Below are 12,549 nucleotides of genomic sequence, written 5' to 3'. Positions count from 1 at the left end.
TAAATACCAGAAAAGGCATGACGTATGCATGCCTTTCACTAATGAAATAAAGCAAATTTTAAAAGGCAAGCCCAAGAACCAACTAAACAGATGGGCGTGGTTAAATGCCCACAGAGATTACAACAGGGGCCAGAGAGTTTGCGCGCTCGACCCTAAAAAGGGTAAATTGGAATCCAGGAAGGAAATGTCTCCCACTGTAAACAATAACTTCCAATTTACCTCAAGAGAAATGAGCTCCTCCAACTTGCTTCTCACTCAACAATGAAGTACCATCAAAATTTATGAAAATGACAACACAGAATATAAAACGGTGGACTTTAAAACAGAAATTGTATTCGTCTGTGGCTATGTTATGATGACACCATTTCAAGCGTGTTGCCATTCCATATTAACAGGAGGAAACTAATTACAATCGCTCAAAAATGCACTAAAGAAACACTGTAAAGGTATGAAAAGGTTATTCAATAGTGTTCTGCTAAAGCTGCCATTTGTCTTGGCCACAATACCTTGTGCACAGAGAACGTGTGCAGTGAAGTACATAAAATAATACTACATATTTCCACGAGATTAGCACTTCCTACGAATGCAGAAGTTTCTTTGAATCCTTATGATGTTTATTCTAATGAGATGCCTCTGGTTTTCCGAGTGGGCATTTCCAAAATCAACAAATAACAGTTTTGTAAATTTCAATATAAAGCAAGAGGTCATCTGTTAAGCAAGTACTTATGACACTATCTTATTGTTAAACTGTGATATTTCGGCTTGTCAATCACCTTATACATAACTGACACTAGAAGACATTCACAAGACTGTCAAGTTTGCCCTCAGTAAATTGTGTCCTATAGAGGTGGTTATGTATGTAGACTATGGCTACATAGCCTGTTCTATGTGAAACATGACTCATTTCTGGCTTGTCGTAAAGCGGTAAATATGTGTGTCAGAACTGGCTGGCCCAACTCTGGTTCTGAAGTGTTTAGTTTACGTTCAGAATTTTGTCTGGAGGATATGTTTCAATGATGCGTGACAGTCAAATCTACATTGACTGTCCTTGCGACTAAACACACTATTATGGCCTCTATGTAAAACAAAAAGCCTATGCACACGTCCTTGACAGATATAATTTATATTATTCAACCCAGAACCTTGAGTTGTCAGCACTAGATTCATCTATTCAAGTTCGAGTGGGTTAATCTGTAGCCTCGACTCTTCCAGAGTTTATAAGCGACACTACCCAGTGGGTCATCCAAGTTTGGCTGCAAGTGATAGCTGAAGGTACCTGGGAGCACCAATACCTTCTTCTTTCAAAAGTCCACTAATCTGCCGCCGGCAGGGCAGCCATCACCAACACAGCTCACATTAACCCCTTCGCTGCCAGGCCTTTTCCCCTCCTGTGCCGAGCTTTTTTTGGGGCTATTTGGGGCAGTTCGCACTTAGGCCTTCATAACCTTTTGTTCACATAAGCTACCCACGCCAAATTTGCATCCTTTTTTCCAACATCCTAGGGATTCTAGAGGTACCCAGACTTTGTGGGTTCCCCTGAAGGAGTCCAAGAAATTAGCCAAAAAACAGCAAAAACTTCGCTTTAAAAAAAAAAAAAAAAATGGGAAAAAAGGGCTGCAGAAGAAGGCCTGTGGTTTTCCCCCTGAAAATGGCATCAACAAAGGGTTTGCAGTGGTAAAAATCACCATCTTGCCAGCTTTCAGGAACAGGCAGACTTGAATTAGAAAACCCAATTTTTCAACACAATTTTGACATTTTACTGGGACATACCCCATTTTTACTATTTTTTGTGCTTTCAGCCTCCTTCCAGTTAGTGACAGAAATGGGTGAGAAACCAGTGCTGGATCCCAGAAAGCTAAACATTTCTGAAAATATAGACAAAATTCTGAATTCAGCAAGGGGTCATTTGTGTAGATCCTACAAGTGTTTCCTATTGAAAATAACTGCTGAAACAAAAGAATATTGAAATTGAGGTGAAAACAAACCCATTTTTCTCCACGTTTTACTCTAACTTTTTCCTGCAATGTCAGATTTTTTAAAGCACTATACCGTTACATCAGCTGGACTCCTCTGGTTGCGGGGATATATAGGGCTTGTAGGTTCATCAAGAACCCTAGGTACCCAGAGCCAATAAATGAGTTGCACCTTGCAATGGGTTTTCATTCTATACCGGGTATACAGCAATTAATTTGCTGAAATATAAAAAATGAAAAATAGGTATCAAGAAAACCTTTGTATTTCCAAAATGGACACAAGTTAAGGTGTTGAGAAGCAGTGGTTATTTGCACCTCTCTAAATTCCGGGGTGCACATACTAGCATGTGAATTACAGGGCATTTCTCAAATAGAAGTCTTTTTTACACACTGTCTTACATTTGAAGGAAAAAATGTAGAGAAAGATAAGGGGCAATAACACTTGTTTTGCTATTCTGTGTTCCCCCATGTCTGCCGATAAAAATGGTACCTCACTTGCCTGGGTAGGCCTAGCGCCCGCGACAGGAACTGTCCCAAAACACAACATGGACACATCACATTTTCACAAAGAAAACAGAGCTTTTTGCAAAGTGCCTAGCTGTGGATTTTGGCCTCTAGCTCAGCCGGCACCTAAGGAAACCTAGCAAACCTGCGCAGTTTTGAAAACTAGACACCTAGGGGAATCCAAGATGGGGTGACTTGTAGGGCTCTGACCAGGTTCTGTTACCCAGAATCCTTTGCAAACCTCAAAATTTGGCCAAAAAACACCTTTTCCTCTAATTTCGGTGACAGAAAGTTCTGCAATCAGAGAGGCGCCACAAATTTCCTACCACCCAGCGCTCCCCCAAGTCTCCCGATAAAAATGGTACCTCACTTTTGTGGGTGGGCCTACTGCCCGCGAAAGGAAATGCCCCAAAACACTATCTGCACATAGCAAAATTATCAAAAACTACCTGTTTTTGTGGGGGGGGGGGGGGGCAGGCACCTGCATTTTTGGTCCTGGGCTCAGCAGCCTTCTAGGGAAACCTACCAAACCAAGACACTTCTGAAAACTAGACACCTGAGGGAGCACAGTGAGGTGTGACTTGCTTGGATTCCCCCAATGTTTTCTTACAAAGAATCCTCAGCAAACCTCAAATTTAGGTAAAAAATTAAATTTTCCCCACATTTCTGTGTGGGATCACCGCACTGGGACAAATTTCATACCACCCAATGTTCCCCTCAGTCTCCCAGTAAAAATTATACCTCATTTGCGTAGGTGGGCCAAGTGCTTGTAAAAGGGAAGAGCCAAAAACGTGTCAATATTGAGGGGGAACCAAAGGGGGTCCAAAAGGGCAGTTTGCAACAAAAAAAAATTTTTAGGCTGACAAGTGCAGCAGAATTTTTATCAGTATAGATGAGACAATGCTAGGTGGTAGGAAGTTTGTGGATTCCTGCAGATTCCGGAAGGTTCCAGCACAAAAACATGAGAAAAATTTGTGATTTCCAGCAAAGTTGGAGGTTTGCAGGGGATTGTGGGTACAAAAATGGTGCGGGTGCATGTGAAACACACCACCTGGAATCACCCAGATGTTTAGTTTTCAGATGTGTCTAGGTCTTGTGGATTTTTCTACATGGCAGCGTCCCAAAGTCCATAAAGTGCAGCCCTCACCATTCCAAGTGGGACGATTTTGAGAGTTAGCCAAGCTCTCACGGCCCAAATGTAAAACTAAAACCCAAAATAATCAAATGTCTTCTTGCTTGCTGTGGGATAAGATGTTTTAGAGTGCGGGGAGTGCTGAAAGACTGTTACCCCCCTTCAGTTGGGGTGTGGGCGTAACCAGGCCCATACTGGTTGGTAGCCACCACCCCAATATTATTTGTTTTTAAAAACAATTCCCTAACATCTAGTAGACTTTCTGCCCCCCCCCGGTGTGGATCAGGGGTAATTTCCCCATCTGCCCACTGGTGGGCAGAACAACTTTGGCCTCATTTATTTGGGGTGGGGGTATGGCCATACCCCCACCCTCTTATTTTTGAAAAAAAAAACTTCCCTGGCCTCTGGTGGGCTTTCTGCCCCCCCTTGGGGGCAGATATGGCCAACAGTAATATGCTCTCATGGGGAGTGACCCTTACCCAAGGGGCTGCCCCAGTAAAGAAAACACACGCATACACACACCAATCCCTGGTGCTTAAGTGGTTTCTGCCCCCCTTGGGGGCAGATTGGCCGAACAAAAATCGGCCGATCTGCCCCCAAGGGGGGCAGAAATGGTCTAAATACAATTTGCCCCCCAGGGGAGAGACCCTTGACTAAGGGGTCGCTCCCCACCTCTTAAAAACCAAAAATAAAAAACATTTTTTTTTATCCCTGGCGCCTAGAGGTTTCTGCCACACCTGAGGGCAGATCGGCCTAATAACAATAGGCCAATCTGCCCCCATGGGGGGGGGGCAGAAAACTAAAATAAATTTGCCCCCCCCCCACCCATGGAGCGACCCTTACCTAAGGGGTCGCTCCCCTTGCGTGAAATTGGCGCAAAAAAAAGATCCCTGGTGCCTAGTGGTATCTGCCCCCCCTTGTGGGCAGATTGGGCTAATAAAAATTGTCCGATCTGCCCCCAAGGGGGGCAGAAATAGTCTAAATACAATGTGCCCCCCAGGGGAGCGACCCTTGCCTAAGGGGTCGCTCCCCATCTCTCAAAAAAACAAAACAAAAAAAAAAAACACACACTTTTTTTTTGCCCTGGCGCCTAGAGGTTTCTGCCCCTTCCCCGGGGGCAGATCAGCCAAATAACAATGGCCTAAAATTCCCCCCCACCCTGGGAGCGATCCCTTTCCGTGAATTTGGCGTAAAAAAAAAACTCCCTGGTGTCTAGTAGTTTCTGCCCCCCTTGGGGGCAGACTGGCCTCATAAAAATAGGCCTAAATATAATTTGCCCCCTAGGGAGCGACCCTTGCCTAAGAGTTCGCTCCCCAACTAAAAAAACATACAAAAAAAAAGCCAAACAAAAATAATGATCCTTGGCACCTCCCTATGATTACCTTATGGTCTGACCACTTTTTCATTCAATTCAGGCTCTTAGCTCAAAATAAGCCCTCTGTCAATCACGTTACCTCTCCAGTTATGAGGAGCAGAGTTAATCTTGAGTCATTTGCCTAACAATAGGCCGACCTGCCCCCCCTGGGGAGCGACCCTTGCCCAAGGGGTCGCTCCCCTCATGCCAGTTTGCATACATAAAGAAATCACTGGTGTCTAGTGGGCATTTCAAAAGCCGGATCGCTTTACAATCCGGCTTTAGAATGCTCTGAGAGACTTCAAAGGGAAGGAAATTCCTTTCCTTCTATTGAAGCCTCTCAGGGCCCCATCACATGATCGGAAGGGGGGGGGGGGAATGCCCACCGAGGGAGCGCTAGCGCTCCCTCTGTGCTCAGTGCCCTCGGCACATGAGCACTGTGCCGCGGGACGTAACCATTACGTCCGCGGCACAGAAGGGGTTAAGTTTCACACAAGCGGTCTGCAGACCTACTGTTACCAGTGCCTTAAAACATACACACAATGGGCTTTGGCTCCACCTAGAGCAGTAATTCTATTTAACCTAAAGCTACTATCTGTTCGCTGTATCATTTCGGCTTGTTTGGTGGGGTTGCACTGCATGAGCAACTATTCTAACAGAGCATAATAGGCTGAATCATCACCAAGTAGTACCTCATAGAATCACTGTACAAAATAAATATTTTTTTTGTTCTATTTATATTTTGTAGCAGGCTTTTTTAAGTGTTTTATTCAGGGCTGAAATTTGTAAGCCCGACGATACTGGTTTTGCCAATGCTTATTTTAGAACAGGTTTCTGTTCTTACTACTGTTGAGTAATCTCACCTACTGATAAATCCGTGAAAATAACAGTGTGAGCAACCACGCCTTTCTGTAAGCATATTACAACATATTGAGTAGCACACAGTATTACATACCTGCACAGCATGTGACAAGTCGGACATCAAACGCTGTTTTATTTTTTCATCATTTCCTATTCCTTGCAGAACAAAATCGGGAACGTAGGATGCGCAGTAACCAGCTAGCAGTGATCTTCCAAAATTTGCAATGCTGGGCATGACGGAGTTCATATCAATTAACTTTGACCTGCAGGACACATATGTATGACACTTGTAAACATTTTAATACACATTATAACACCTAAGTGAAAATAACAAGCGTTGGCAAAGCCAAAAGGTCTCGCTATTTGGACCCCTTGGCTTTGCCAGTGGTTTTTAGCCATCACGATCATAGATGATAGTCACTTTGGCTAAAGCAAAAACAACAAACAAAAAAAACACTGTGACAAGCTTTTTTTTTTTAATGCAGTTGATCCGCTAAATAAGTGTGTGTTTTTATTATTTTTGAAGCATGAGTGGGGGAGCAACACACAGAGCGCTGGTGATCGAAGCATCACCAAAGAGCCGAGTATGGGGAAGCAAAACAGGGAACCGGTGGAGGAAGCAACTCGGAGGCTGCAGGTGGGTGGGAAGGAACATGGCGGGCACAGATGTCAGGAAGCAACAAGGAGGGCAGTGTCAGGGGGCAATCTAGAGGGTTTTGAAATCAGGAGGCAACACAGAGTGGGGGTTGGGGAAGCAACATGCAAGAGAGAGAATGCTTAACCCAAAAGAAAAAGGTTGTGCTTGAAATGCAAGCATTATAAGAACACAAGTATGTGTGTCCATGCTCAACGGAGGGACACATTATGAGGAAGGAAAGCCAACACAAGCTAACAAATGAAAAGCAAGTAAATGAAAGTGCCAGAAAAGCTAACCAATGTTAAGCAGTAGATGGGGTCTAAGCTCACAGTAAGCTGACAATAGGTCTTTTCGCCAAGAGACAGGTTGCACTGCTTGGTAGGAAAGACATAAAAATGAAAAACTGTTCGCTTTACCACCCAATAGCAAGGGGAAGAGCCCATACAGCCATTTCTGGAATAGGTGCTTTGGAGTAGGAAAGCTGAAGCAGCATAGCAGGAGAAGCAATCATTTTGATGATATTTATGTTTCTGGTGAGAACGATCTCCTGTTCCTGCTTCACTCGGTAAGTTGGGCAGCGGGGAACGATGTGGCCGATCTTGGGGACAGCGATTCTTTATGACCCTTCGGGCTATGATTCCCAGTTTACCGCTAAACTATCAGCAGGGCCGTTCCCGATGATTATTTTATGATCTGACCACTTTTTCATTCAATTCAGGCTCTTAGCTCGAAATAAGCCCTCTGTCAATCACGTTACCTCTCCAGTTATGAGGAGCAGAGTTAGGGGGTTATTCTAACTTTGGAGGAGGTGTTAATCCGTCCCAAAAGTGACGGAAAAGTGACGGATTTACCACCAGCCGTATTACAAGTCCATTATATCCTATGGAACTCGTAATACGGCTTGTGATATATCCGTCACTTTACCGTCACTTTTGGGACAGATTAACACTCCTCCAAAGTTAGAATAACCCCCTTAATCTTGAGTCATTTGTCAAATATTTCTGTGCACATTCATTAAATGAGAACCTGGTGGTTGATTCGAATCACAAGGCCTTAGAGATGGCAATAGTTGAGGCAGTAGACAAATGCGATCACCAGAAATTGAGGAGGCAGCTGAGATCCTCTCTGTCTGAGAAATGGTACACCAATAATCTTAGAACTGCAAAGAGGGAGAGTAAATCTTTGGAGCGCTGTTGGCGGCTCTCCAAACTCCCTGCTGATCATATGGCTTTGCTGCATTAAAATTGCACCTAAAAAAGCTCAGACAAGCTAAAAAAAAGAACATTTTGTGGGGAGATTAGAAGAGAACAGCGAATTATTTAAAATAGTCCAAGAATTATCACACCACGCAGCCTTAAGCCAAAATATTTCAGCTTCATAACAGCACTGTGAAGAACTGGCAGATTGTTTTTTTTTTATGATAAGATCGATAAGATCTACTCTACATTCGAGACTCAATCCACCTTGGAAGAGTCTTTTTTTTTTTTTCAAAGGCTTACCTGCAAGCCACAATGTCCATCCATTGGGGTGAGTTTCAGGAACTTACACCAGAAATGGTGGGAAAAAAAACATTAAAGAGGTAAAATTGGGCTCACCATTGGATCTATGCCCACATTTCATCTTTTCAAGGTTAGCCTCAGTTCCAAGTGCCTCAATATCACCTGGTTGTTCAAGTCCTCCTTGAAAACTGCAGACTATCCATCATGCTGGAAATATGCCTTTGTGCTGCAGCTATTAAAAAGGTCAGAGCGGAAGCTGCTGTACTTTCCAACTACCACCCCATTTCACTCTTGCCGTACATGGCTAAAGTATTAGAAAGATTAGTCAACATTCCACTCTCACACCAAACTGGTTTTACAGCCATTAACTGTACAGAATACACCTTGTTGGTGTCAGTGGACAGAATTAGATCAAGACCAAGATAAGGTGGTTGCCCTGATCTTATTAGATCTGGCCGCTGCCTTTGACATGGATTTGCACTCCCAATTTGTTAAAGGTTACATAAAGTAGGACAGCACTCTACCACTCTACAGTGGTTTGGAGCTTTTATTGTCCAACAGATTTCATTCCTGGCCTTGTTTAAATCTACTCCCCCTCTGTCTAACTGCGGGGTTCCTCAAGGGCCTTCTCTCAGCCCGTCATTGTTTAATATCTACGTCGCTGGTTTGGCAAGTATTGTTAAGTCCAGTGGCATCCAGACATTTTGTTACGCCGGAGACATTTTCTTACACCTATGACACCAAGCTTATTATTTCCATTGATGAGTCAGCCAGGCACTCATAAATCTTTTGAGCTGCCTTTCTGACATGGCAAGCTGCTTGGAGGGGCTGATTAAGTGTGGAAAGACCCTGGTGGCCCCCCCATCTTGGCGTAGCTCAGATATCAACAAGAATTGCCAAGAGTCTGAGATTTGTGCTAGATGACTCTTTTGATGCAAGATCAGTTTGGTGATTGGGGGATGTTCTGCAACTCTACTCATGTTGAGAAAACCATTTTGAAGGATCCCCACTGCCTAGCACAGGACCATTAGCAAGGCTCTCATTTTGAGCATACTAGACTATGGCAATGCCCTAGGGATGGCGGACTACTTGTTTAGTCATCTGCAACTCCTACAGATTTAGGCAGCCAGACTGATCTGTAATAGCCCCAAAAGAAGCTCAGCCTCTGCCTGCCTTAATCGGCTCCACTGGTTTCCAGTGCTGAACGAGCCAGGTTTCAATGACTTCTTTATATCCGCAAGTCACTCCATGAGTTAGGCCCAGTAGTATTGCGTGGCAAAGTGGCTTTCTATAAACCCAGTAGAACCTTGTGCTCTTCTTGTCAAGCCTTGATTTGCAGTACATGTATCAAGAATGCCACATTGGGAGGCTGCTCATTTAGTCACCTAGCAGTACTTCACTGGAATTCCCTACCTTTAGAAATTTGCCTTACAGAGCGCCTCCTTGAGTTTCATAGGCGCTTGAAGTCCTGGCTTTTCCCCAACAAGTGGCATTGAGTTAGCAGAGCTTTTATGTGTTCGGTGCAGTGCTGGGATGTCTCTATTGGGACGATTGAGCTTTATAAATAAATGAAATTAAAATAAAAAATAAGAGGCAGAAAGGTGTTAATAGCCTTATTGACATTATCTACAGAGCAATAATAGCTGTTAATTAACCGCTCTTGATGTGTGCCTGCACCAGTGGCTTCAGTCCATTATTGCAGGGACAGTAATTAATAACTGTTACTGCCCACTGTTAATTTGAATATTAGAATGTTAAGAACTCCACTGAAAACAGTAGAGGCCTGGGGCCAATAATGTTATGCTTCACACAGCAGAACTGATCTTTCAGTTTCTTCATGTTTAATTTAGAACAGTCTGTTCTGTGTGGGTGGAACGTTTTAATAGCATTGTAGCTCTCCTGGCTAGGGGTATAGCTGTAGTTAAAGACCTACCTTATACCTATATGTTGGTAAATAGCCTGTAGACTGTATAACCAGCAGCAATGGTTATAATGCAATAAAATAAACCACATTTATACTACACACAACATACACATAGGAAAAAACGTGCTCAAAAAGAAAATTCTTGAAAAAATGAAGATGTCAAGGTGCTGCACGCTTTGGTTAGTTTTTTGAGACTGACTTTTAAAAGTCATTAATACTTGGGGCCTCATTACGAGTCTGGTGGTCCATCCGCCAAATTATAACTGTGGCGGAGCTGCCACGGTTTGACTGCCGGCACCACCAGGCTGACGACAGCCTTGTGGTGCCGGCGGTCTCAATCCGCCAACAACAGCGCCAAGCTGCGCTGCCCTCCGGATTATGACCTGCGTTTCTGCCAGCCTTTGCATGGCAGTCCCACCGCCATGCAAAGGCTGGCGGAAAGGGGGCACAAGGGGCCCCTGCCCTGCCCTTGCACGGGCCCCCATGAATTACGGGCAGTGAAAAGCGCAGCAGGTGCTGTCACACCAGATGCACCGCAACATTGCCGACGGCTCTATTACGAGCTGGTGTCAATGTTGTGGTGTGTTTCCCCCTGGGCTGGCGGGCAGAAAAGCTGCTTCCGCCCGCAGGCCCAGCAGGAAATTCGTAAGAGGTACTGCAGAAGGACGCCCGCATATGCAGTCAACGCTTTGGTGGGAAAGTCATAATGAGGGCTTTGATGTTTCAGCATTCAGTCGTCTTGGGACATTCATTTCCACTCTTCAATTCCTCCAAACCGCCTAGCTCTTTTTTGTTTGCACTTTCTAGCTAGATGAATGTAGTTTATCTACTCTGTAGGCCATCCATCTAACAGGCAATGTACTTGGACATCTGTAGCTTAAGATCATAATAACTTCTTGAAAAGGTTCTGTTGGATAGCCTCAATTTGGGATCCTCATAAGGCTTTTGTATTTTTTTTTATTGTTTTTCTAGCAGCGAGGGGTGAAATTTCATTTGAGTGGGCTCACACTAAGTGATGCAACACAAAGTAATGTTTTTTCAATTATCACTCTGGATTCAGTAGTTTATAGTCTAAGGAAGAGGAACCGGTTTGCAGGATTCGCTTTGACTTTGTATAATTTCTTTTAAAGAAATACGCAAACACAATTTTTAAATGAAATTTCTGTCTTTACTACAGGTGAACCTGGATTGAAAAAAAAAGGACCAAAATGGATTTTAGTGGTGCATCATCTTGCCACGTAGATTACAATAAATGCAGGGGTAATGGTGAAGATAACATGTACACTCTCACTTATACTCTATACAGCATCTCTGCTATTAAGCATGTGGCCTATTCAGAGTGCAGGGGGTCAATTTGGAGTGATTCTCTCAAAGCATGCACTTAACCAATTATATTTTGGTTAAGTAATTTAAATACATTTGAGTATACTGTATATGTCTAATAGATTAATATAATATGTATAGAAATACTTGCATACTGGTTTGTCTGTGCATTAGCTTATACATACACTTAATTAACCACAATAAGGTGGGTTAAATCCATGCATTGAGAGAAAATCACTGTGAACAGGCCTAATGATTACCAGTAGAGTTGTGTTGTTCTGACAAATGATTAGAAAATGCATTATGAGAGACAATAGGCAGTGTTTTCTCACGTTATTTATGCTGTCCTGTGGTAATGAACTGGAATTGGATATTTACAGTGTAGTACCAGATATGCTCGTGAATGTATATTTATTAGTTTACTTGCTGTAAATAACGTGTTATTGGGTCACATTAATTTTCATTGGGAAGTCATGCCATATAGAGGCGTAAATAAAAAAATTAACAAGAAAATGAGAATAACAGAATTGGTGTTCAGTAAACGTGTGAACTTGCAAAAATTCATGAGCATATGCCCACTGTTTTGACATAAATAGGTGTTATTTTCAAGAACTAGCAAACGTCTGTGAATTTGCAAGTTTCACCAAAAAAACGATTTAAAAAAGTCACTGAAAGCCGGAATGGAGGGTAGGCAGAGCGAGGACCCTGCACCATACTGTTTGCCAAAGACAAGGTTGGCCATCAACAGCGGGTTAGGCGCGGGGTATGATTGCAAGCCAGGCTTTGTGGGAAAGCCCTGCGATTCACTGCTAAAGACCATGCACAGCAGCGGTTGTGCATAAAGCGTGCCATAAAGACCCTAGAAATTCACACAAAAAACAGCTAGAAACGAGTTATTATTCTGCCTCAAATGCATAAACTACTTAAACTAACCAGTTATGTTATGGTTCACAGCACACCCAGTGCAAGCCATAACCGATGTCACCCGCCACACCTATTTTTCAATTGCAGTCTAGGCAACGTGGCATGTGACCTCAGTTACGGCAAATGAGGTGTGTGCGTCATGAACCATAATTGGTGATTTTCAGCAGTTTTGTGTTGGATCCAGAACCATAATTTGGTTTCTGTGTTCCTTTTGGAGAGATAGGGAGGGAGGGAGAGAGAGAGAGAGAGAGAGAGAGAGAGAGAGAGAGAGAGAGAGAGAGAGAGAGGGAGGGGAGAGAGAGAGAGAGAGAGAGAGAGAGAGAGAGAGAGAGAGAGAGAGAGAGAGAGAGAGAGAGAGAGAGAGAGAGAGAGAGAGAGAGAGAGAGAGAGACAGACCGACATGAAAGTGAAAATAAAT

At 43.5% G+C, this 12,549-nt stretch overlaps 1 protein-coding gene across 3 annotated transcripts in view; it reads right to left on the bottom strand.

Annotated features, from left to right (window-relative positions):
* Positions 1-12,549, bottom strand: part of FNIP1 (folliculin interacting protein 1) — a 275,317-nt gene that overhangs the window by 35,195 nt on the left and 227,573 nt on the right. For all 3 annotated transcript variants that reach the window (XM_069199195.1, XM_069199194.1, XM_069199196.1), the window contains one exon: positions 5,919-6,087. In XM_069199195.1, coding sequence (XP_069055296.1) covers positions 5,919-6,087 — 169 coding nt within the window. The remainder of the gene's footprint in view (positions 1-5,918; positions 6,088-12,549) is intronic.

This window comes from Pleurodeles waltl, chromosome 7 (assembly GCF_031143425.1).
Source record: "Pleurodeles waltl isolate 20211129_DDA chromosome 7, aPleWal1.hap1.20221129, whole genome shotgun sequence".
NCBI lineage: Eukaryota > Metazoa > Chordata > Amphibia > Caudata > Salamandridae > Pleurodeles > Pleurodeles waltl.
Note: the sequence above shows the minus strand (reverse complement) of the source record. Positions and strands in the feature narration are given on the sequence as shown.